Source organism: Solanum stenotomum, chromosome 12, assembly GCF_019186545.1.
Source record: "Solanum stenotomum isolate F172 chromosome 12, ASM1918654v1, whole genome shotgun sequence".
Taxonomy (NCBI): domain Eukaryota; kingdom Viridiplantae; phylum Streptophyta; class Magnoliopsida; order Solanales; family Solanaceae; genus Solanum; species Solanum stenotomum.
Genome location: NC_064293.1, coordinates 36,437,187 through 36,463,119, shown reverse-complemented (window position 1 = coordinate 36,463,119; position 25,933 = coordinate 36,437,187). Strand labels below are relative to the sequence as shown.

Sequence of the window (25,933 nt, the reverse complement as noted above, 5' to 3'; positions counted from 1 at the left end):
ACATATATATTAGTTAACTAATTGGTAGTTCAACTGACGATTACACCCCAAGTTGTAACCTTTTTTCTATGCATCAACACAATACAAATTCATATTAAACTTTGCTTATAAATTAAGATTTTAAATAATCTTCTTCCAGCCTACAATTAGAAACACTTATATATTGGTAGATAGAGTCAATGATTTTTTGTCCAAGTGTGCCACTGGAGGTACAAATCTTCCATGAAATTAAGAGGATTAATTAAATATTTAACTCTTTGTTAGTACTAACACTATAAATAAATGTCATTGAGTTTATTTTGTACATTCATTAGGTAACCAAGAACATGACACTTTGTTCCTAAAGAAGACAAGTTTACCACCCACTTATCTGCCTTTTCCTAACACAAAAAAAATATCCCTCTTTATTATTCTACCTATCTTGATCACTTTCTTTAATTCCCCTACACCAATTTTTATGCCTCATTTCTTTAAAAACTAGTGTTTGATTTTGTTAATTGATTATCTCCATTTATCACTTTTCCTATTCATAATGACTTTGGCAAATAGGATTACCATATTTCTGCTTAGGTTTTTGGCCTTGGGGGCTAGTGTTACAGCCATTATTATTATGGTCACTAGCCATGACTCTGCTCAAGTTTTGGGCATGACCTTTGAAGCCAAATTTGCTAACACACCAACATTCAAGTAAGTTCATCGTAATCTTCGGTACTTCTGAAATAATTATTCTTTCTATGGAACTAGAGTTTTCAATAAGGGAATTCAAAATATAAAAAGGTAAGCACACGAAGGAGTCAAGGGAATTCAACATCTACTAGGGATGAACGTGCCATCATCACACATGTCCAATTGATTGAGAGACAATAAGGACAACTGATCCAATCATGAGTTTGTTGGTTCGACAGAACTCAATACTTCACAATCAAACTCCATTTGTATGCACAAAAGAAAATATGATAAGAGTAAAAAAAAATTATATGTGAATATATATATATATATCAGAACCAATTCTTTCAACTTGAAATTCATAACGTCTAAATTTTGAATCAAACACTAGTAAACATGACCTGCAGGTTAAGATAATTAAGTTGTTGATGATGTTTCAGGTACTTTGTTGGAGTGAATATACTAGCAAGTGCCTATTCCCTCATAGTTCTCTTTTTCCCTACCAAGAAGATGCTGGGACGCATTCTGCTTATTACAGATATAGTATGTTCTACTCCCTCCGTTTCAATTTTTTTGTCTTACTTTCTTTTTTGGTCTGTTTAAAAAAGAGCGTCTCTTTTCTTTTTTGTCAACTCTGACATGTTTAAGACCACAAAATTAAAAGACATTTTGATACATTCTACATATCTTTAGTTTAAGACCACAAGATTCAAATGTCTTATAGACTTGGTGCCAAATAAAAACCAGACAAACAAATTAGTATCTTTTCTTGATAGTTTTACATTGATTTTTGTGACTTGAACTGATTTCAACTTTTTAAATTTTGGAGTAGCTTATGACATTGCTTCTGGACTCAAGCATATCAGCATGTTTGGCAATAGCTCAAGTGGGGAAAAAGGGAAATACTCATGCAGGTTGGCTACCAATTTGTGGCCAAGTTCCAAAGTTCTGTGACCGTGTTACCGGATCTCTTATTGCTGGCTTTGCAGCTGCTATACTCTATTTTCTTCTTCTTCTTTTCTCTTTTCACAATGTTCTTAATCTTTACACACTCAAAGCTTAGACTTATTATATCCTCCTCTTTCAATGGAGAGGAGATTTTACTTATTACCCTTATCGCCTTTTATTTTCGTCATTTTTGTACTCATTTATGTGTTTACTAATGACTGCTATAAAATATTATAGTATGAAAAGAGGATTTCAAGACATCTTTGTTGTGTTTTGTATGATTATCTCCTTACTATATACTGCGATTCTTTGTTGGTCAAGATCAGTTTAATGTTGTAAGTAATGCTTTTCAAGATGGTAAAATCAAGAATCTAAGTTGTTATTAGAGTAGTTTATCTAATTCTTGTTGTTACCTCATAAATACCAACAAAGATCTAATCTAATCATGAGAACTTGAAAATATTTGAAGATCAGATTCTTAAGTTTCATTGGCCAAATGGATTTTTGAAGATAAATCTTCAAATTCTGATGTAAGCTCTATGGTCAAACGCTAGCTAAAATGGATCTTAAAGAAATAGTCTCAGTTTCGGTCTGACTTTACCTTCCTGAGTAATGATAGCTGAGAACATAAACATGTAACAGAACAACCTAAATTTCATTCAGGAAGAACTGATGAACTCTGCATTTCCAATCAATTTCATAGTTGTTTAATCACAAGAACATGCTACAACTTCTTGGTGTTCTTAACCTATGATGCTGTTCTAACTAAAAAATTATTTTCGAGAGTTCAACGATTCGTATACTACACAGACACAGTTCTGGTTTATGTGGTTCTATGTCGTTTCAATGGCAGAGTACACAATTGCTGTCCAGTCATTGTACCTGTCGATTTTAATAGTGGTAGACGTGATCAGTATACATATGTGCTGTCATGTTCAGGGATTGAAGCATGGCTTCTCCTTCTTTGTTGAATTTGAATACACACAATCCTCCATTATGTATATCCACTGAACGAAACCTGAATCGACACAAAATTAGACATGTCAAGAATAGTGGCTGAAGAACCCAACTTTTATAATGTAATTTACATAATAATGAAAGAAAGTTTTATTAAATTATCATGCTGATCAAAGCAAGTTTACTATACTCTAGCAATGTTTTAACATCCTTACATTTGCCTAAGTCGGCTGTCATATCTAAAGGGTTATTTTAATGTTTATGTGCCTGAAATATCAGAAGATTTTGGAGATAAAAGTATGGTCTTAAACATTATGACATACCGTTCTGGTCCTAGTCCAAGAGCTGTGCAGATCAATGCTCGTAAAATAGATTTGTGTGTCACAACCAAAAAGTGCTCTCCCTGATGAACAATGATCTATATCAGTATATTTTGTTGCGCGAAAAAATCCAAATTAAGCAGTATAAAGAACATACCGGTGTCAATAAAATTTCTTCCCATGCTTCATGTGCTCTTCCCCACAGTTTTTGAAGAGGATATACACCATCTACACAAAAATTAGATGGATCTTCTCTCCAAGTTGTATACTCCTTTGGATATATGCGCTTAGCATCCTCTGCCTCCAAACACTAAACATCATTTAGAAAACTACTAATACTGTTGAGTAATCTAAATGGATGCACAAGCTAAAGTTGATTATACCATCCTGTTTTTGCTATATTGAGGTTATAGTGACTCAAAAGTGGTAATAGTAAAATCACATTATTTCAGCAATGAATGAAACAGACCATTTTTCATGCCTTCAAGAAAAAATAGATGGGCCTCCTTCAGGGAATCAAGAAAAACCAGAGGCTCTTCCTTTCCTTTCCATATGATTTCAGCGGTCGTCTGCAGAAGACATTGCTGATATCACTTAATAACTGCATATGTAGTAAGCAAAAGAAAATTACACAACATCATATTCCAACCTTGGCGCGTGATATCGGACTAGAGAAACATTGGTCAAAGTGCATATCAGACAAGGCCATCTTGCATCTTTCTGCTTGCATTGTTCCTTTTTCAGAAAGTATAGATAAGTTTGAGCTTCCCTACATGTACAACCAACTTGGTTACTGGCTATAGAACAGCCCAAGTCACAAGTAAAAAGAGTAAGTTATGAGATGTGAGTTCCTTACCACAACAATCAGGATTAACATTTTGAGTCATGATAGAACCCGAGTCATTTAGTGAGAGAGAATTAAAAGAAATTGTTAGAAGAAGTGGATGGACTCAAGTCCTAATAAGTAATAAATGGTATTAGAGCTGGGATAAACCAGCTGGAATTATGGGAGTCAAGTCCCATTTGGAGTTAAGTACTACAGTATATAGGCAATAGGAGTTGATCAAAAGTGCGGGAGCCAAGCCCATGCAGGACTAAGTGTTTATACTATGTGAAGCAGGAATTGACTCTAGAATCTTGGATCAGGCCTGAGAGGATGTCAAGGCCTCAAGCGGGAGAATGTTATACCCTGTCCAACATCAGATTAGTACACTTGAATTATTAGCCTTAACATGCTTCACTATTAACACTCCGGTTTTAATTAGAAAAATGTAATGTTCCATAAGTCTTGCATCAGTAATGTAAGATGAATTTGAAGTCCTTAACAAGGCACATGTGTTTAAAACCAATGATAATAAAAACTCTCGAGTGTTTGTAGCTCAAACTAGCAACATCACTCTTGTTACAGAGCCTCCCGGCTTTATACATAACAGCATGGCCTTACACCAGAAAGGAATTAAAAACTTACTCGTAAGAATAAAAATGAGTAGATGAAACAAACCTGAACTCTACTTTCTTCATTCCAAGAGCTGAGACCATGGCGTACAATAGTAACTTTCTTGGGTGAATCTAGCACTTTTTTAGTTAGAGAAGTAGTGGCTTTTTCAAAATCAAATGCTCCACCAGTCAAAGGAGTATCATTCCTAAGTCTTTCTGTTTAAGATTCATGCTAAAAGTTAATTAGTATTCAATATTAATGTCATATACAAGTACTACACCATGTACACAAAAGACTAGCAATAAGTATAAATACTAGTGTTTCCACTTACCCTCCAACACATTCTTGTTTCCTAGTACACAATAACAAACCGAATTTCAAAGATTTTACCTGTTGTAACTGGCAATCCAGGAGTTGAAGTTGAGCAACAAATAACATAATTAATGCCAGCAGGAATAAGTTTAGGGTATGGGGATTTATTGGAAATGGAAATGGGAGGGAAAGAGAAATAAGGGGCCCCAGAAATCATCATACCGAACAACAATAGTTAACAAATTCTCTTTGCTATTTCAAGATTGTTTCCAGTAGTTCTGTTTTCTCATGAATTTCCAGAGCTATTTTAAAGTGACATTGACAGTTGTAACAACTTGTGGTGGGAATTTCACTGGCTTTGCCTTTGCTACCATATAAAATTGTGGATATACTCATTCAAGGTGAAAACAAGATTCCTTTTTTTTTTTTCAAGTAATATAAAAAAAAAAAAGGTCCAATTTGTTATTTACTTTTTTTTAAAAAATTGTATACATAACTTCTATATAAATTATTGAGTAAATTTTAGGTTTAGCAAACATAAAAATTATATTTGTATACTATGACTATAGTTTGTATAATTGCGCTCCATAGCAAACAAAACATCAGATTTGTATAAATCGCAGGCAGACATTCGTTTGTATAAAAGCGCAACAATTATATATGTATATCGGTTAGATAATTGTATATATGTAACTACTATGTATATGTATCAATGATTGTGTTTGTATATCTGCATAAAATTTGAATTTCTATACAATTGAATAGAAATAAAACATTTGTATATCAAATTTCTCTCTCGTGCGCTTTATACTACACAAATTATACATTGTAATTTGTATAATTTGTGTTTGTATAAAGCAAGAAAGAGAGAAAGGCAAAGAGAACTAGTAGGGGATGATCTGTATTTGTATAATTATAAGTGTATATGACGAAAATATATGTATTTGTATTTGTATATACAGTTTTCTCTTGCATTATACAAACACAAACACAATTTATACATTTGTGTTTGTATAAAAGTGAGAGAGGCGAGGGAGATTTCTGGGGAGAGATGTAAACGACAAGTGTTTGCTACATATTAGAATTAAATGAAATTGTGGTTATATCATTTAATTTGAATTAATAGCTTGCTATTTTATACAATTTTTCCTAAATTATAATATATTATACATCTACCAAATGTTTTTAGTTTAAACGGTTGAGTGAGTAGCTATTTGAATTTATTTTTTTTCAAATGTATTTTTACAAATGATTTAATATATAAATAAGTGGTCTTTTTTATCGTTCGGGTGGTCCAGTGATTTGGGCTTGGGACTTCCATGTTGGAGGTCTCAAGTTCGAAAGCCCTTACCAGCGAAAGCAAGGGGTTTACCTTCTGGGTCGAGCTCGTCACATCGGACTTGCCTAGTATGGGTTACCTCTCCTATGTGGTATGCAAGCTATTGCATAAGAGCAAAAGTTTTACCCTGTACGCATCCAAAAGATAGCGACTGTGGGTTTCCCTTATTATAAAAATAAAATAAGAGGTCTTTTTTTATTATTTTTTTCATCCCAAAGTAGACATTTGGGCTTATCAGAAGGTTTTTTTTGCTCATGTGTAATTCTTCTGTTGTTCGCTCAAAAGATAGTGAATCAAACTCAATCCACGTAGTTTATTTAAATTTTATTGACCTGCCCAGTTATTAATTCAATTCATTTTAGATTAATTTATTTCAACTCATTAAAAATTGGGTTGAACTCAAATTGACTAATGAGAAATCTTGTCATAAAATATTTTATTTTAAAATTTGATATGTTATACTATATAATCATAATAAAGAAAAATAACAATTCTATTAGGTACTCAATTCTTTTAAAAAAGCAAAGGAAATAATTAAAACTTACTAAATATTAAACGATTGAACTATGACCCTTTACTTGACCCAAACAATTTTTGATTAGGTTAGATCTTGATCCGTTAATTGTTTTGATCCATTTTAACCCCATCAAATTTAACTTAACCTGTCGAATTACCATTCCAATTTCGAACCAAATTAATTAAAAGGTTGGGAAATCGCTCAATATGAACCAGTGGAAGTGTGTGGCATTAACCTACTCTCTCTCTCTCTCTCTAAATGAAAGTCATGCTTTATGTAATATGTGGATTTATGACTTACGAGAACTTAATAATTTTATTTTTTTAATTAAGATTAAAAATTCTAATAAATAACTATTTTTTTATTTAGTTTATTTATTTTTTGAGAGTCGAGGTATAGGTTGAACTAGGAGGGTGATGATGTTGTTATGAAGTCAGCTCCTGTTTTAAATGTGCATAAAGCAAATAAATTCGCCTATTTTTAAATTATGTATATTAAAACGGACTAATTGCGGTGGCCGTTACATTTCCTCTTCCCCATGTAGCATTTTATATTTTTATCTCTCTCTTTACTTATATTTTTTATAACAAAATAAATTTACACACACCATTTGATATTGTATTATTTTATTTGATTTAGCTATCTTCCCATTGTTTTCAACAATAAGGATGATGAAGGTTTAAGTGTTATAGCTAGACAATGGCACGAACAATAACCACGTTCGTTAAAGTTTAAAGATGAATTTAATAATTTTACATAGTTTAGAAGTAAATTTGAACCGTTTCAAAATTTTAAGGACGTAATTTAATCCCTTTTCCCATTTTAAAAAGGAGGAGAAAAAGGGTGCCTAAAAGCCTTTAATTTTTTATGACACTGATTTATACCGACAGCTAATATTGTCAAATATTGATCATCATGAAGTGTATAATCTTAGATTCTTTTTGCCAGTAGAAAAAGAAACACACTTTATTCTTTGGGTTTGTTTGGTACGAAGGAAAATATTTTTTAATTTTCTAATGTTTGGTCGGATTAAATATTTTGGAAAATATTTTTCAAATCAATTCATTTTTCTCAAATTTAAGGAAAATGATTTCCCTTCAAAACTTAAGAAAAATATTTTTCAAAACTCTCTTCAAACTTCAAATTACAATTTTTTTTTGTTGAAAAAATCAATTTATTTTGTTCCTACCCTCAAACCAGCCCCTAACCATCCCAGAAAAAAATAAAAATAATTTAAAGCTTGTTTTTAACTTCAATTTTTTTACCCCACCCTCACCCCTACCCCAGCCCCCTACCACCACCACCCCCAAAAATAAATAAATTAAAAGTTATTTTTAAAAGATATTTGTTTTCAATTTTTTATTATTTTATCCCCCCCACCCTCTTACCCTCCCCATCAGCCCCTCACCCCTTTCAAAAAAAATAATAATAAAATTTCTTTTTTTAAAAAATATTTTCTACTTCAAATTTTTATTGTTTCACCCCTACGTACCCTCGATCCTCCCCCGCCAACCCCTCCCCTCCTCAAAAAAAATAAAATTAAGTTTCTTTTTAAAAAATATTTTCAACTTTAAAATTTTTTTATTTTTTCACTTCAATCACCGACACCCCCCACCTCCCCAAAAAAATTGAGTTTGTTTTTAAAAAATATCTTCAACTTCAAAATTTTATTTTTTTACCCCTACCCTCGACCCCCCCAACTCCCAAAAACAAATTTTAAGTTTGTTTTTAAAAAATATTTTCAACTTCAAAATTTCATTTTTTCACTCCTATCTTTGACCCTCCACCCACCCACCCTTTACCGGCACCCATTCCCCAAAAAAGTTTTAAGTATGTTTTTAAAAATTCTATATCAAATCTAATTAGGTCATTAGGAGTACTAAAATTAGTGTTGGAAACATTTGTACTCGTGGCCATAATTTTTCATTCATATTTTTGATGTTGTCTAGTAGGATCCACGTCAACTTACATACTACCCACGTCTCCCCCATTCGCTGCTACTGGCGCGTCATCTACATCACCACATTCCGTGATAGTAAATGCTCAAAATAGATTGAATTCTAAGTAGATTAATTTTTAAAAAATAATTCAATTCTTTCAAATATAACATCTTCACGTAAAATAAAATAGAAAAAATAACAGATAAGCTAAATTTATGCAAATTATCCTTGCATCCAAAAACTCTTTGATGGAATGAAACTCTACCATTAATGAATTATTATGAAGTACTCATAGAGGAATGCTTGCAAGTTGCAAACATTTTAGATTGACCTAATATATAAATATAACATTTAACTTAACGTCAACTGACAACTATTTTACCTTTAATTTTGGATTTAATAAGTAGATACTTAAATTTGTATAAAATTGAACAAATAGACATATGCATCTTACATGACAATTTTATGTCCTATTTATATTATGCCACGTAGAACACGTGTGTCTACTTGTTTAATTTATACAAGTTTAAGTGCCTATTTATATACACTCAAACTGAAAAACATAATTATCCACTGAAATTAAATTAATTAATATATTTATGTATTATGCCTTTCAGATACAGTGTGTTAGTAATGTGTTTCCATGTAGAATAAGAGAAGTATATTTGCTTTAGGAATTGCAAACATTGAAGACATACTTATTAAGGGAAAAGTAGACATGCTAAAATTCCAAATTAAGATCCCTATAAGCCTCTCTTTTCCACATCATAGACATGATAATCACTTGATTGTTTCCCTACAAATATGAATTCCCTTATATTTGTATAAATAAATTGATTTAGCTTTTCGATATGATTTTTTTTTTTTTTTAAATAAATACAAGATTTTTCAGAAGCTACTTATAAGCTATTTGTGTGAATTATTTCTTTTTTAAAGCTATACTTAATTGCAAATTCGAGATTTTCTTAAAAAAGATTGTCCGCTCAATTGCAAATTTATCCAAAATTCTATATTTAACTGGACATTCACACTAAGATGTTTTTGATAATGATAGACTATTTTTGTTGTTTTCTCATATATGGACATTCATTTCCTATAAATAATTTGTCCAGTCTTGTGATATTATCCTTTTAGACCTACTTATATTAAAGTTCTGATTAAATTTAAATGTGCACTGTAAAATTCATATGAAATGGTATTCTCTACTTAATTTTTTTTATATCAAGATTTCAAATCAAAATCTCTTATTAAGAATAAGGCCAAACACATATACAGCCCCTCAAACGTGTTCTCATTTTTCATTTTGGCACTCCAACTTAACCTTGTTCCATTTTAATCCTTAAACTCCATTTTTTCTGTACTATTTAAACACTTATACTAATTTTTATGATTTGTTTTTATTTATGTTCTTCAATAGCAATTTCTTATTTTAAAAAAATAGACGTGTGCCTGTTAATTAAAAAAATTAAACATTCGCGAACAAACATAAAAATTTTCAAACAATAATATTATTTTTTGATATTTCTCTGTATTTTTGCATGAAAATAAATTGATGAAAGTTCTTTGATTTTCTTTCTTAAACATTCAATCAAATTAAATAACACTACTTATTTATTTTTTCTTATCATCTAGGCTATCTAAATTTAACGCAAAACTCACTTTTAATTTTTAATATAAATCAATACGAATAAAAAAACCCATCTTCAAAAAGACTCGACTGACTTAGTTAATAACACTACTAAAAAAATACTCTTGTTCATTGCTAATAACACTACTAAACAATGTTAAAATTCGACTGACTTTGTTAGGTTGTCAGTGATTTTAAAGAAAGAAAATCAACACAATTTCGTCGGTTATTTTTCACACAAAAATACATAACACTCTTAAAAAGAAATTATTATTTTTTAAATAGAATTATTTTTTGTTAATTTTTATATTTTAAACTAAAATTAAATGACACATGTCGATTTAAAATAAGAAGTTGCAATTGAAGAATATATATAAAAATAAATAAATCATAAAAATAGTATTTCGTGTTAAGATGGAATATAAAAAATGGAGTTCAATGGTTAAAATAAAACAAGGCTAAGATAAAGTGCCAAAATGAAAAATGTGGACAAGTTAAAGGGATGGTATATGTGTTTGGCCTAAGAATAAATTAGTCCTATCACTGCATGGCCACTCAATCTTAGATATCCCCTTTTGATTTACTCCCTCTGTCCACTTTTATTTGTCATGTTGCGCTTTTCGAAAGTCAATTTGACTAATTTTTAAAGTTAAATTAGATTACGTTAATTCGATATTTTTTTTAAAAAAATTAGATATTCAAATACTATACGAAAAGTACTATAAGTTGCAATTTTTTGCATATCAATATGATGAAAATATACATCGTAAAATGTTGGTCAAAGTTCTTATTGTTTGACTCTAAAAATGGAAACCATGATAATTAATTGTGGACGGAGGGAGTAACAGACATTATGCCTTTTAAGTCATTTTTCTGCATATTTTATTGCCTATTTAAAATTTTATTCAATTTAATGTTAATTTTAATATTTAAAATTTGCTCTTATCCCCATAATACTTGTTTTGAATAATAGCCTTGTCATGTTGTCTTGTAGGTTTCTCACAGAAAGCTGCAACTTCCAAACTTTCGTCCTACACACAAACTCCCACAACCGCAGTTGTTGGCGCGTGGTCTACGTCACTATATTCCCTTTTTTTCTGCAACTCTCTATAAGTTCCTCCGTTTTCCTCTCATTAAAAATCTCACCTTTTACTCCATTAATTAAAGTTACACTGTTGATTCCCTTTACCACTACCCCACGCCCCCTACCCAGAATTCGAATATACCCGTTACTTTATTATATATTATAGTATATGCATATGTGTTTGTTTGTTTGCAAGTGGCAACTTTTGCTGTTTGAAATTTTGGGAGAAAAGTGGTTTTGGAGAGTTACCCATTAGTGAAAAGCTGCTGTAAAACCAAATCCAATGAAACTCCGGCCAAGGCCACAGTTCACGCGCGGTAGTGGTTCTGATGACGCGCCGCCGCGGCAGCAGCAACCTCGAGTCGAGCCATTCAACATTATACCCATCAATAATTTGTTGGCTGACCATCCTTCTTTGAGGTATCCAGAAGTGCGTGCTGCTTCAGCTGCTCTACGCGACGTTGGGGATCTCCGGCTGCCGCCGTTCATGTCATGGCGTGACACCATGGACCTCATGGACTGGCTTGGGCTCTTCTTTGGGTTCCAAGATGATAACGTGAAGAATCAAAGGGAAAACTTGGTTCTCCAGTTGGCTAACTCTCAAATGCGCCTTCATCCACCTCCTTCGTCCCCGGACCGCCTTGACTATGGTGTTCTCCGGCAGTTCCGGCAGAAGCTATTGAAAAATTACTCATCTTGGTGTTCATATCTTGCGAAGAAGTCACAGGTTCGACTACCGAGACGCCAAAATCCTGAAATTTCTCGTCGTGAACTCTTGTATGTATGTCTGTATTTATTGATTTGGGGTGAGGCTGCAAATCTCCGTTTTACTCCTGAATGTTTGTGTTATATTTATCATCATATGGCTATGGAACTAAATTACATTCTTGATGGTCACATTGATGAGAATACTGGACACCCTTTTGTTCCTTACACTTGTAAGCAATTTGGTTTCTTGGATAAAGTTGTCACTCCCATTTATATGACAATTAAAGGTGAAGTTGAGAGGAGTAGATATGGCACTGCCCCTCATTCAGCTTGGAGGAATTATGATGATATTAATGAATTCTTTTGGAGTAGGAAGTGTTTTCGGAGGCTGAAATGGCCGCTTGACTTGTCAAGTGCTTTTCTGGATACTACTGTTGGTAGGAGAGTTGGTAAGACGGGGTTTGTGGAGCAGAGGACCTTCTGGAATATATTTAGGAGCTTTGATAGGTTGTGGGTGATGTTGATACTATTCTTTCAGGCTGCTGTTATTGTTGCTTGGCAAGGTACAGATTTTCCATGGCAGGCTTTGGAAAGGAGGGATGTGCAAGTGCAGTTGCTTACGATCTTCATAACTTGGGCTGGTTTGAGGTTTATTCAGTCGATCCTTGATGCTGGAACTCAGTATAGTTTAGTTACCAGGGATACAGTTTGGATAGGTGTGAGGATGGTCTTGAAAAGTGTAGTTGCTGTGACATGGGCAGTTGTGTTTGGGGTGTTCTATGCAAGAATTTGGATCCAGAAGAATTCTGATAGGAGGTGGTCATACGAGGCTAATCAAAGGATCTTCACATTTCTTAAGATTGCTCTGGTGTTTATCATCCCAGAGTTGTTAGCTCTTGTTCTTTTCATTCTCCCATGGATACGAAATGTGATTGAAAACACAGACTGGCCAATATTTTACTTACTAACATGGTGGTTCCACACCAGGATTTTTGTGGGTCGCGGACTCAGGGAAGGGCTTATTAATAACATAAAGTACACAATGTTTTGGATTGCTGTATTGGCGTCCAAATTTGTCTTCAGTTATTTCTTTCAAATAAGGCCGCTGCTTGGTCCTACACGGGCTCTTTTGAATTTGAATAATGTGAAGTACAAGTGGCATGAGTTTTTTGGTAGCACAAATGAGGTAGCAGCTGTTTTGTTGTGGATTCCAATTGTTCTTATTTATCTAGTTGACCTGCAGATCTGGTACACTATCTATTCTTCTATTGCAGGAGGAGCAGTTGGGTTGTTCTCACATATAGGTGAAATTAGGAACATTAAACAGCTCAGACTCAGATTCCAGTTCTTTGCAAGCGCATTGCAGTTCAGTCTGATGCCCGAGAATCAGCCTATTGATGCTAAGGACACCCTGGTTCACAAGCTTCGGAATGCAATACATCGGATTCAGTTAAGATATGGACTTGGACAGCCATACAAGAAGATTGAATCGAGCCAGGTGGACGCAACTAGGTTTGCCTTAATATGGAATGAGATCATCATAACTATGAGGGAGGAAGACCTCGTGAGTGATCACGAGCTGGAGCTGATGGAGTTGCCACCGAACTGTTGGGATATTAAGGTTATTCGTTGGCCGTGTTTTCTCTTGTGCAACGAGTTGCTTCTTGCTCTCAGCCATGCAAGTGAGCTGGCAGATGCACCTGATAGATGGGTTTGGTTTAGGATATGCAAGAATGAGTATAGGAGGTGTGCAGTGATTGAGGCTTATGACAGCATCAAATACTTGCTACTAGGGATCATTAAACACAACACTGAAGAGCATTCAATAGTCACTGCACTTTTTAATGATATTGATGTTTGCATTCATTCTGAAAAGTTTACTAAAGCCTACAAGATGACCCTCTTGCCACGCATTCATGAAAAGTTGGTATCTCTTATTGAGCTTTTGCTCAGGCCAGAGCCGGATTTGCGTGATATGGTCAATGTATTACAGGCCTTGTATGAGGTTTCAGTTCGGGAATTTCCAAGGGTGAAGAAGAGAACAGAACAACTGATGCAGGAAGGTCTTGCTCCTTCAAATCCAGATACCAATCAGGGGCTTCTTTTTGAAAATGCTATTGAGTTTCCTGATATCCAAGATGCTTTCTTCTTTAGGCAGCTGCGCCGTTTGCAGACAATTCTTACTTCCAGAGATTCAATGCACAATGTTCCAAAAAATAAGGAAGCAAGACGGCGTATTGCTTTCTTCAGTAACTCTCTTTTTATGAATATGCCACGAGCTCCTCAGGTAGAGAAGATGATGGCCTTTAGCGTCTTGACCCCTTACTATGACGAGGAAGTTCTGTTTGGCAAAGAAAGTCTTAGGAGTCCAAATGAAGATGGAGTATCCACCATATTTTATCTGCAGAAGATTTATGATGATGAGTGGGAGAATTTCATGGAACGGATGCGTACAGAAGGAATGAAGGATGAGAAAGAGATATGGAACACTAAAGCAAGGGAGGTTCGTCTCTGGGCGTCGTACAGGGGGCAGACTCTGTCCCGTACTGTAAGAGGCATGATGTACTATTACAAGGCTCTCAAGATGCTTTCCTTCCTTGATTCTGCTTCAGAGGTTGATATAAGGCATGGCTCACAAAGTATTGTTTCACTTGGTAGGGATGGCTCTGGCATGTTACAAACTTCTCGAAAACTTCACAGATCGAGTAGCAGTGTCACCCTTCTTTTCAAAGGACACGAGTTTGGTGCTGCTCTAATGAAATTCACTTACGTGGTGACATGCCAGGTGTATGGTTCTCAGAAGAAGAAGCGTGATCCACGTGCTGAGGAGATCCTAAATTTGATGAAGGATAATGAGGCTCTCCGAATTGCTTATGTAGATGAGGTCTACTTGGGAAGAAATGAAGTAGAATACTTTTCTGTTCTAGTGAAGTATGATCAACAGCTGAAGCAAGAAGTGGAAATTTATCGCATAAAGTTGCCTGGTCCTCTGAAACTTGGGGAGGGTAAGCCGGAGAATCAGAACCATGCCATTATCTTCACCAGAGGTGATGCAGTTCAGACTATAGACATGAATCAAGACAATTACTTTGAAGAGGCACTTAAGATGCGGAATCTATTGGAGGAATTCAAGGAGAATTATGGTATAAGGAAGCCCACCATTCTGGGAGTTCGTGAAAATATCTTTACTGGTTCTGTGTCATCTCTTGCTTGGTTCATGTCTGCTCAGGAGACAAGTTTTGTGACTCTGGGGCAACGCGTTCTTGCCGATCCTCTCAAGGTACGGATGCACTATGGTCATCCAGATGTCTTTGATAGGTTTTGGTTCTTGTCCAGAGGTGGCATCAGCAAGGCTTCCAAGGTGATTAATATAAGTGAGGATATATTTGCTGGATTCAATTGTACCTTGCGAGGTGGCAATGTTACCCACCATGAATACATACAAGTGGGTAAGGGAAGGGATGTTGGATTGAATCAGATCGCCATGTTTGAGGCTAAGGTTGCTAGTGGTAATGGTGAACAAGTTTTGAGCAGAGATGTGTACAGGTTGGGTCATAGACTAGACTTCTTTCGCATGCTTTCATTCTTCTACACAACTGTTGGCTTCTTCTTCAACAACATGATAGTGGTGGTAATGGTCTATATGTTTTTGTGGGGGCGCCTTTATCTTGCACTCAGTGGTGTTGAGGAGTACGCCAGCAAAAATGCCACCAGCAACAAAGCACTTGGTTCAATTTTGAATCAGCAGTTTGTTATCCAGCTTGGTGTGTTCACTGCCCTCCCTATGATTGTCGAGAACTCTTTGGAACATGGTTTCCTTCCGGCAGTCTGGGATTTTATAACTATGCAACTGCAGCTTGCCTCACTATTTTTCACATACTCAATGGGAACCCGTGCACATTTCTTTGGAAGGACCATTCTGCATGGCGGAGCAAAGTATCGAGCAACTGGACGTGGTTTTGTTGTGCAGCGCAAGAGCTTTGGTGAGAACTATCGACTGTATGCTCGCAGCCACTTTGTCAAAGCAATCGAACTTGGAGTGATTCTGGTTGTTTATGCTTCACATAGCCCCTTGACTAAGGATACCTTTGTGTATATAGCTATGACTATATCAAGTTGGTTCCTTGTTGTGTCATGGATAACATCTCCCTTTGTGTTCAATCCTTCTGGGTTTGACTGGTTAAAAACTGTGTATGACTTTGATGATTTCATGCATTGGATTTGGTACAATCGAGGAGTTTTTGTAAGAGCAGATCAAAGTTGGGAGACATGGTGGTATGAAGAACAGGACCACTTGAGAACTACTGGTCTCTGGGGAAAATTACTTGAGATTATTTTAGATCTTCGTTTCTTCTTCTTTCAATATGGAATTGTGTATCAATTGCGCATTGCTGGTGGTAAAACCAGTATTGGTGTTTACTTGCTGTCTTGGATTATTATGGTCGCCGCTGTGGCAATTTACATTGCCATTGCATATGCAAAGGATAAATATGCCATGAAGAGGCACATATATTATCGCCTGGTGCAGTTGCTTGTCATTCTGGTCACGGTATTGGTGATTATTATATTGTTGAGGTTCACCCTGTTTACGCTGTTTGACTTGATCACAAGTTTGTTGGCATTTATTCCAACTGGATGGGGCATAATCCAAATTGCCCTAGTGCTCCGGCCCTTTTTGCAGTCTACTTTGGTTTGGAGCACTGTTGTGTCATTGGCTCGGTTATATGACATGATGCTTGGGTTAATTGTTATGGCTCCCTTGGCATTTCTATCATGGATGCCTGGTTTTCAATCCATGCAGACAAGGATATTATTTAATGAAGCTTTCAGCAGGGGCCTTCAGATTTCTCGTATCCTCACAGGCAAAACTTCATAATGTGAGGTGATACTCTAATTTTAGGTGGTTGTTTTTTCTATTTATTGTATGATTGGAAGTGTAGCTTTTAATTCACATGCTACATTTATCTGTTGGTACCTTTTAAAGTAGTTAAATGACTTGTTTTTTTGTCCAAATTTATAGTGATCTGATTCAATTAAACCAACTTTAAATTCATAGTGGCTTAGATGAAATCCAATTTAATTAACCTTTATTAAAGGTGACAATAATCTTTCTGTATGAGAGGCCTTTGGTGCACTGTTGCTTATGAGGCCAGCAACATGACTCTATCTACAAAATGATGGAACTGACTGAATTACTTAAGAAAGAACCCAAAAAAAAGCGGACGTTCTTACTTTTGACATTTTGTCCACTGCTTGTTAGGCTGTTTTGGACTGATTAATCTGCAGTGCTTTCTTGGCAGAGATTTAATAGTTCTGAATAGTGCTGATGTAGAAACAGGTCCATTGAGAATATATTTGCTACCTTTATATCTGCTGGACTTAAATGCTTTTAAAGTCTTTGCATTTCAAGAGTATAACATGCAGATAAAGTACTTCTCCCTTTATAATATCTTATGTGACACTATTTCCTTTTTAGTCTGTTCCAGCTTCCAAAGAGAATGGCCTATTTATATATTTGGAACAGTCTAACTTTAAACTTTCTATTTTATCCTTAATGACATGATTTTATAGCTATACAAATATCAGGACATGTTTAAGACCACAAGTTCCAAAAGTCTTATTTCTTTTAATTCACTTGCCTAGTCCACATTTTAGTTTACCCTTATTTTTTCTTATCACATTTCTTTCTTAATGATTTGAATAACGCCTTCCCTGACATGTTTTCTGCTGTGAATAGCAAAGCAAAATGTTGATGTTTATAATATCAGTATCCTGTTAGTGGAACCCCCATCCCAAACCTCCCATTCTTTTCTAAGCTTTTGTAAGATGGGCTAAAATTATACTTGTAGAGGGATTTGCATTTACTGTGGAAATTCCTTTTTCTCTACAATTAATATCTTCTTTCGAAGGCAAAAAGATTTTCAAATCTCATAATTTATGATCAATTCATTCATCATTTCCATTTTTAGAGGACATAATTTTCACATCCAAATTATGTATTTGATATACCAAAAAGAGTATTAAGCAAGGAATTTACAATATGGTGTCACTAATGTTCACCATTTTGACTTGTTTGAAAATAACTCTTGAATTTACACCTTTCTCACCAAAAAGATCAAGAATTTACACCATATTGAGTGATCAGCTCCTAATGTTCAAGTCATTCTTTGCTTGATGATAATGTCATCAAGAGTTAGCAACTTTGACACCATGATACTCAACAACCTCTCGGTTAGCTAGAAAGTTTGAGGATACTACTTGATAATTTATTGTTCTACCATCTTTTCTGGGCTTGAAAGCTGACAATGAATCAGATGTCTTACCAATTGGTTACACACTCATTGGTTGCCCTGTGTCTTCTATCATATGATATCGACATTAGTTCTCCATCTTACCTCTAAAAGAACTACTAGACAGTGTAACTCGTTTAGTTTTCTGGTTTCCCTTGCAGTCACGTGTAATTATTAATTAATGAACCATTTTGTTGTCGATTTGCTACCTGAAGCTACAAATTTTGAAAGTTAAAACATCTCAGGACCTAACTTTTCCCCTTTTCGCTCTTAATAAATTCTGCTATACTACAATCTTTCTTCTTCAATCAGCTGATCTACATGCGGAAAACACAGCACTTCCCTAAAAAAAGTTTCACAGCTGATTCTTCTCAACAAGTGCACACCAATAACTATGAAGGGTCTCTTTTTATGTGTAACAATTTGCCAGTTTGTTTAGGAAAATTGCAACTAATGAAGCCTGATGTAATTCAGTTACCACTTATGACATTGCTAACTGGTGTCAAGTCACTAAGTAAGGAATGACTTGTTTGGAAATAACTCTTGAATTTTCACCCTTCTCACCAAAAACAGAGAAAAGGAACAAAAGAATTTTTTTTGATTGAAGGTCCCAGGATGGGTGGGGTATTGTTAGGGGCCTAAAGAGATTATAATTCCATTGTTAGAATATGAATAGGTTTATACAATCCTGTTAGAATATGAATAGGTTTATACAATCCTATAAGAATAGGAATAGGTTTATACAATCCTATTAGAATAGGAATAGGAATAGAAATAGAAATAGGAATACTAAATAGTATCCTACTTGGTAAAGGATTGTATTCTAGGGTCTATAAATAGGGTCTCAATGTAATAATATAGAAATAACAACAATTCAATAATATTTTTCCCTATATTTCTCACATGGTATCAGAGCCTCTACGAACTTGGTAGAGAATTAAAGAGTTTCCACTGCCGGCGGGTGGCACCCATATATGCTGCCCGTCCGGCCAGTGATTATGTTAGCAAAAGTTGGGTCACCATGCATCATTGTAGTGACTACTTTCTTATATCTAATTTGTGTAGCACCGTGCCATCATTCCGGTGACTGCTTTTTCATATTTAAGTTGTGTAGCACCGTGCCATCATTCTGGTGACTACTTTTTCATATCTAGTTTGTGTAGCACTGTGCCATCATTCCAGTGACTCCTTTTTCATATATAATTTGTGTAGCACCGTGCCATCCTTCCGGTGATTACCTTTTTTTGCATATCTGATTTGCGTAGCACCGTGCATCTCTCCGGACTACTTTTCATATTTAATTTGTGTAGTACCGTGGATTTTTTCGAACTATTTCTCATATCTGAGTAGCATAGCATCATGTGTCTTTTCAGTGACTCCTCAGATTTGATTTGCACAGTTTCATTCGTCTTTCCGGTGACTCCTTAAATCTGATTTGCATAGGGTTGTGCCATCATTCCAACCCTACCCGTATAATTTTTCTTTTTCAGTAGGGTCGTGCCATCATTCCGACCCTACCCATATTATTTTTCTTTTTCAGTAGGGTCGTGCCATCATTCCGACCCTACCCATATTATTTCTCTTTTTCAATGGGGTCGTTCCATCAATTCGAACTATCCTATATAATTTCTATTTTCTAGTTGGGTCGTGACATCATTCCGACCCTACCCATATAATTTTATTTCTTAGATTGTGACCACTTTTACCCATCAAATCTAATACTCCGGCATATGAGCATGTTTCGGGCAGTTTTTCGGTGACTTGTTTAATATCGACTGTCTATTGATTCCAACATGAACCATGTACTTTATACTAGATTTTGAGCACTTACAACGTTCGCTGCATTGTGAAGAAATCTATATGGAGTAACCACCTATTTATTGTCAATTTTGTGAAGTCGAGTGATCAACTTGCAGATATCTCACCAAGCCCCTCATCGGTCCTCGTGTTAATTACATTTGTAACAAGCTAGGTACATGAATTGTATGCACTAGCTTGAGGGGGAGTGTTAGAATATGAATAGGTTTATACAATCCTATTAGAATAGGAATAGGAATAGAAATAGAAATAGGAATACTAAATAGTATCCTACTTGGTAAAGGATTGTATTCTAGGGTCTATAAATAGGGTCTCAATGTAATAATATAGAAATAACAACAATTCAATAATATTTTTCCCTATATTTCTCACATCCATGAATTCTGATTTGAGGTAAAAGAATTAGGCATCTTAGGCTTTGTGGTGCCAAATATATGATGCACACCAAGCTGAGAAAATGTTAGAAATAGTCAGATTCTTACAGCAGTTTAGAAGCTAAGTTTTTCCTTTTTGTAAATGTCCAGATGTTGCACATCCTCAGTGCGCTAAGTACATCAATTAAATCATTTGGTACACCTCAATAGGTCATACATTCAAAGATCATGTGCTATTTTTTATTTTTTTTGATAACCGAGAAATCTGTCTGTGACCCGCCGCCCTTTGGACCAATCACAGCCTTCTAAACTCGGTGGATAATGGGCCCACCCCTCTACCCTTCTTCACTTAAATACCGGGCTTCGCTTTGCATGGTGTGGGGCTTGAACCTGCGACTTGAGTCACAAATCCTCCACCTTTTGCCACTCAAGCTAGGCCTTGGGGGCTCTTATCAATATATTTTTTAATGCTTGAGATTATGATTTTCAATGATCATGCTTGTTTTAGTTAACTTTTCTGTTGATTGCAGGAACAAGTTAATTTCAGAGGCATGTGCATCTCTTTTCTAGGTAGATTATATAGGCTGTGTTTCCTGATAAACTCCTTCATTTTTTCGTGGGCTCTTGGATGAGGAAGCTGATTTTGTGCCTTCTACTCAGCCTGGGGTACCCTCTTGTTCTTCAGTCTACCAAGTTGACGAGGTTAATACGACTTCTTTTGTGTATTCTCCTTACTACTTACAACTGTGGTTATTGCTTTATTTATTTTTGGGTTGTATATATGGGTAATTTTGGGTTATATTAATTTTCGGTTGGCTGGGAGGGAGGATGGTCAAAATTTCTACATTGACGGCTAAAAATTTTGATCTGACTGATCAGCTCCTAATGTTCAAGTCATTCTTTGCGTGATGATAATGTCATCAATAGTTAGCACCTTTGACACCATGATACTCAACAACCTCTCAGTTAGCTAGGAAGTTTGACGATACTACTTGATAATTTATTGTTCTACCATCTTTTCTGGGCCTGAAAGCTGACAATGAATCAGATGTCTTACCAATTGGTTACACACTCATTGGTTGCTATAGGTTTGGAATGTTCTTGTGTCTTCTGTCATATGATATCGACATTAGTACACTCCATCTTACCTCTAAAAGAACTACTAGACAGTTAACTCGTTTAGTTTTCTGGTTTCGTTTGCAGTCATGTGTAATTAATGAACCATCTTGTTGTCGATTTGCTACCTGAAGCTACAAATTTTGAAAGCTTAAAACACCTCAGGACCTAACTTTTCCCCTTTTCGCTCTTACTAAATTCTGCTACACCACCATCTTTCTTCTTGAATCAGCTGATCTACATGCGGAAAACACAGCACTTCCCTAAAAAAAGTTTCACAGCCGATTCTTCTCAACAAGTGGACACCAATAACCATGAAGGGTCTCTATATATGTGCAACAATTTACCATTTTGTTTAGGAAAATTGCAACTAATGAAGCTTGATGTAATTCAATTACCACTTATGACATTGCAGGTTTGCACCAGTTTAACTAAGCGGATGTGGAGCAGTTGGGGCTTTTCTTCTTAGTTTTAGTCTTAGTATGGATAGTAGGTTCAGGAGTCATGGTTAGATGATACCACGATTCCAATTTTGTAGTAATGTACATATGGCCGCATGTAAATGGCATAGTTGCTTCTGATAATAACACAATAATGCGTATTTTTGATGGGCTAATGGACCACAGTGGACCGTTCACTAATTATGGTTTGGCTACTGAGCTTGCAGCTGTTTGTTTTTTCAGTAGTAAAGAGACATTGAACTGTACGTGCAAATGTTAGTTGGCTAGCATAAATACGGAGGCTTACTCCATTTTGGGCTAATCTACTCAGTTGCACTAACATTTTCCAAGTAATCAAACTCTCAGACATATACTGAGGAGAAGAGGGGCCATCTAATCTCTTACAAAAACAAACGACTACTTCAGTTTATTCCTACTATGTGATAAGCCTGACTGCGCAGTGTACTGGAGAAACCTGCCGATGCATCGGCGGCGAAACATACAAGGTCAGAGATTGTCACGATTATCTCAGCAAGGCCTAGACTGCAAATGAGCTCACTAGAAAAAGAAATTGATAATTTTGTTGAAGGGAAGAAAACTTTAAAGGATAATATGAGGGCCAAATCAGAAAGCTTAGAGAGATTCCACAAAATTAGAGTATTCTATATATACAAGTCCCACTTAGATTCAAAATGTTTATAGTGATAGTATCTGAAAGAAGAGTTAACTAACAATATGTAGAAACACAGAGTCTTTGCCAGATGTTCACTCTTTAGCAGGCTTAAAGTAAATACTTCATCTATACAATCTTTGACGTATAAATCGCTAGTGTTGAAAGCTAATGAAACTGGTGACAGGAGAAATGAAAGTTTCTTCAGAAATCAAGGATAAAATTTCTACAGACAGTTCATGCTTCTGTAATTGACTCGATGCTGACTACGGGTACTTTCTCATACGTGGAGCTATCTCTATATCTTCTGGGAAGAAAACAACGGCCCCCAAATCTCTGCTGCAAGAAAACGAGAACAGCAAGCAGCAGACCCCCACAACAGATAATGATGTCCCAAGCAGTGGAATAGTAATCCATTTTCGGGTTTCCATATATGTAATCATACGACCACGCATTGCTGTGACTTCTGTAAAGATCATATACATGTGGCATTAGGCGCACAAGGGTAGTTCCTATATAGAAACCAGGGGTGAGAGCCCTCTCAGTGGTGTTGCAGAATAAATTGAACAGAATCTGAGGAAGCAAAAATCCATCCAAGATCAAACCGGCATATGATTTAAGCTCAACCCAGAAAGTTTGCTGTTGGTAATGAAAACGAGGCGACAATCGAAGCTTCAACTGGTGAGGCATTCTTGACAGATGGATAAAATAAGCAATCAATCCACCACAAATATACATTGGCAAAGACAAATACAGAACCTTTTTATCTGATATCCAGTAATTTTTGGGGCTCTCAACACCTGCTCTTGCAGACCATGTGAGTTGAAGAAGACGGAATTCCAACAAGAATGCTATCATCGTCATGATTCTAATTAAAATCTCATTTACTTCAAGCCATCCATCACTACCAAAGTAAACATTCTGCTTCTCCCGGTTGACCAAGAACAGAGCTTCAAAGTTCAGCAACAGAGGGATCATGTGTGCAAGTGTGAGTACAACTAGCATGACAACAGAGATAAATGGAAGCACAGTTGGGTTTTTTCTCACATAAAATAGCTGCAGACCCACAAAGATGCATGCAAGTGTATTGGAAATTAGAACCATGGTCATTTCCAGATCCATTCTCCACATGGAATTTTTGGCTTGGTCAATGTAGACGGAATTTGATATAAGCTCCAAGGGTTCAAAGTAAAGAGGATCAGACTTTTTCCTCAGGCACTCAATGGTACCTCTAACACCACGGGCAACTTTAGCATTCAAAGGAGGATACTGAATATTAACAAGAATTTCACAGTCTAACGAAGAATTTCTCTGTAAAATCTCATGACGTGATGAAAAATACATACAGCCAACCATGCAAAGATGTCCACTCTTCGAATCATATAATCCCTCAGCAGAAATTTCAATTGTCAAAGGAGTATGCTCATCACTGTACAAGAACTGAGATGGAGCAACAAAGTGCAGCACATAGCTTATATTGACCACAGTGCTTTGATTGTCATTCACTTGAACAGTAGAACCAGATACATCCCGGTAAAACTTATCCCCCACAGACAATGGAGATGAATAACTGAAAATATCAATTTTTTTCCTGTTCCTCACCGTCATATCAAATCTCATATCAGATGAATGCACATCGGGATACTTCCCTCCCTTCCCTTTATAAGTCAGTGCCTTGGCACATGACCTCGTCACATTATCAATCACAGTATACTCATATGTCAATCCATCAATTCTGTTAACCAGATTTCTTACGCTGTGCAAGACTACTTTACCATAATTACCTGACTGATTTGAGTCTTTTCCTTTCCAAATCTCCCCAACAACAACACTTCTCTCCTTCAAGGTCCATTGCTTAGGCAACCTCAAACTCAGCCTCACTACACAATCCCCCACAGAACCCTTTTCAGCTGCATCACTTCCATTGAAAATCCGGCAACCAATCATGTCAACTGTTTTAGTCTTCTCATTCCACTTCCCTTCAGCAACTATTGTTTGATTTATCAAATTAGTTGGCCGGGTGTGCACACCATCACCAAAACTTAACAAGAACCTCCCTCTTCCATTATCCCCACACTCAATCGCATTAAACCACATCGAGGTCGGCCTAAAATTTGACAAATTACCACCAAGAAAATCGCAATTCCCATTGCTACAATTACCCAAATACATCATTTCCATAGTCCCGGCACGACCTATAACTGAACACAAGCTGCTATCCTGATCTATTCCCAGCGAAACATCAGACCAATCACCAAATTCACTAAACCCATTATTCTCAACCTCTTTATCAATCAAAGTATAAACATAATTCCTCAAAGACGTACCAAATATTTCAACAGGCTTAGTATATGCATTTTTATCATTCACATCAATTCTTTCCAATGCCCCATTAACCACACTATGCAAAATATCAGATGAATTCAAATAATTCAACTTAAGAACAACATTAATAGAACTTAACCTCCTCAAACCTGATCCGACCATACAAAGCTTTCCAGTACCCGAATCCCAGAAACCGGAAACCCGAATCTCCCTCGAATTCCCGAAGCCTCCGGTAGGAAACCTCGGTGGCCGGTGATAAACTAGCCGAAGTTGCCGCCGGTGTACAAATTCACCGAAAAACTCCGGACCAATTCTTCCTGCAAACCTCAAACCACCCTCAATTTTAAATATTTTACCATTTTGGGTCGGATAAACATTCTCTGTGTAGTAATTAAGGGTTTTCGGCTTGAATTTCCCGGCATTATCAGCCGGCGCGTGTATGTACGCGTTGGTAAGAGTGAGGAAAAACGATGTAGCGTTAAAAGGGGTTAAAGTTTGGGCTAAAGGGGTGCTCGGAACGACGTCGTTACAGTATTGTGGGTATGGGATCTGAGGAAATTCAGGAGGATATGAAACTCCACCGATAACGGAGGAGTTAAGGGAAAATACGAAAATAAAGAGAATAAGATGACCATATTGGAATTTGAGAAATTGGGTTCTTGAAAAGATGGAAAGTTTGAATCTTGAACTAGGGGTTTGTAATGAAGATGGAGCTGACGAATTCTCCATTGCTATGGAGTGCTCAAGGAGCATACCGATACCGTAGAGACTTTCAATGGTTGATCAATATATATTGCAGAAAATAATACACGTAATTCTTTTTCCTTTTTGTCTCCCCTTTTGGAATTTTTTTTTGGTTCCATAGTATTAATTGTCATTAAATTATAAAATTCTAATGTGAAAGTAATTATGACCCACCGTCAAAGATGTGGTGAAGTGGATGTGGCTACTAGAATCGCTATCTTTCAATAGGGGGCTTTTATCTGATGCGCATTTAGAATAGTCGAACTGATATATATCGAACACTAAATGAAAAATTAAAAT

At 35.8% G+C, this 25,933-nt stretch overlaps 4 protein-coding genes and 1 non-coding gene across 8 annotated transcripts; 3 read left to right on the top strand and 2 right to left on the bottom strand.

Moving 5' to 3' along the window:
- Positions 1-325: 325 nt before the first annotated feature.
- LOC125848065 (CASP-like protein 1C1) lies at positions 326-1,873 on the top strand. Its single transcript, XM_049527858.1, has 3 exons — positions 326-687; positions 1,107-1,209; positions 1,499-1,873. Exons 1-3 carry the CDS (start codon positions 533-535, stop codon positions 1,727-1,729), a joined length of 489 nt encoding a protein of 162 aa, XP_049383815.1. The 5' UTR covers positions 326-532; the 3' UTR covers positions 1,730-1,873.
- A 379-nt stretch (positions 1,874-2,252) lies between these two features.
- LOC125848064 (probable 2-carboxy-D-arabinitol-1-phosphatase) lies at positions 2,253-4,906 on the bottom strand. The gene is made up of 7 exons (XM_049527857.1): positions 4,720-4,906; positions 4,393-4,544; positions 3,541-3,660; positions 3,361-3,460; positions 3,049-3,188; positions 2,895-2,974; positions 2,253-2,632 (listed from the first exon to the last, which is right to left on the bottom strand). The coding sequence occupies exons 1-7, from the start codon at positions 4,859-4,861 to the stop codon at positions 2,506-2,508; spliced, it is 861 nt and encodes a 286-aa protein (XP_049383814.1). The 5' UTR covers positions 4,862-4,906; the 3' UTR covers positions 2,253-2,505.
- Positions 4,907-11,275: 6,369 nt separating this feature from the next.
- On the top strand, positions 11,276-22,142 carry LOC125848059 (callose synthase 11-like). Of its 4 annotated transcripts, none has more exons than XR_007444486.1 (3): positions 11,276-16,733; positions 20,869-21,040; positions 21,870-22,142. XR_007444486.1 is itself a non-coding variant. In XM_049527853.1 (2 exons), the coding sequence occupies exon 1, from the start codon at positions 11,432-11,434 to the stop codon at positions 16,730-16,732; it is 5,301 nt and encodes a 1,766-aa protein (XP_049383810.1). In that variant the 5' UTR covers positions 11,276-11,431; the 3' UTR covers position 16,733; positions 21,870-22,141. The 4 variants fall into 4 exon arrangements, 2 of the variants coding, with proteins under 2 accessions (XP_049383810.1, XP_049383809.1); XR_007444485.1 differs by having other exon boundaries at positions 11,276-16,738; positions 21,870-22,141; XM_049527853.1 differs by lacking the exon at positions 20,869-21,040 and having other exon boundaries at positions 21,870-22,141.
- LOC125849625 (small nucleolar RNA J33) lies at positions 14,403-14,482 on the top strand. Its single transcript, XR_007444700.1, has one exon. It is a non-coding gene; the product is annotated as a small nucleolar RNA J33 (small nucleolar RNA).
- A 499-nt stretch (positions 22,143-22,641) lies between the features above and the next one.
- LOC125848061 (uncharacterized) lies at positions 22,642-25,673 on the bottom strand. The gene has a single exon (XM_049527855.1). It carries the CDS (start codon positions 25,640-25,642, stop codon positions 22,802-22,804), a length of 2,841 nt encoding a protein of 946 aa, XP_049383812.1. The 5' UTR covers positions 25,643-25,673; the 3' UTR covers positions 22,642-22,801.
- Positions 25,674-25,933: the final 260 nt, after the last annotated feature.

Coding starts and splice junctions, on each gene's coding strand:
- LOC125848065 (XM_049527858.1), top strand. CDS start 533: ATGACTTTGGCAAATAGGATTACCATATTTCTGCTTAGGTTTTTGGCC. Junction 688..1,106: donor GCTAACACACCAACATTCAA/GTAAGTTCATCG, acceptor ATGATGTTTCAG/GTACTTTGTTGGAGTGAATA. Junction 1,210..1,498: donor TTCTGCTTATTACAGATATA/GTATGTTCTACT, acceptor ATTTTGGAGTAG/CTTATGACATTGCTTCTGGA.
- LOC125848064 (XM_049527857.1), bottom strand. CDS start 4,861: ATGATGATTTCTGGGGCCCCTTATTTCTCTTTCCCTCCCATTTCCATT. Junction 4,545..4,719: donor TGGATTGCCAGTTACAACAG/GTAAAATCTTTG, acceptor AATCTTAAACAG/AAAGACTTAGGAATGATACT. Junction 3,661..4,392: donor ATGAAGAAAGTAGAGTTCAG/GTTTGTTTCATC, acceptor TTGTACATGTAG/GGAAGCTCAAACTTATCTAT.
- LOC125848059 (XM_049527853.1), top strand. CDS start 11,432: ATGAAACTCCGGCCAAGGCCACAGTTCACGCGCGGTAGTGGTTCTGAT.
- LOC125848061 (XM_049527855.1), bottom strand. CDS start 25,642: ATGCTCCTTGAGCACTCCATAGCAATGGAGAATTCGTCAGCTCCATCT.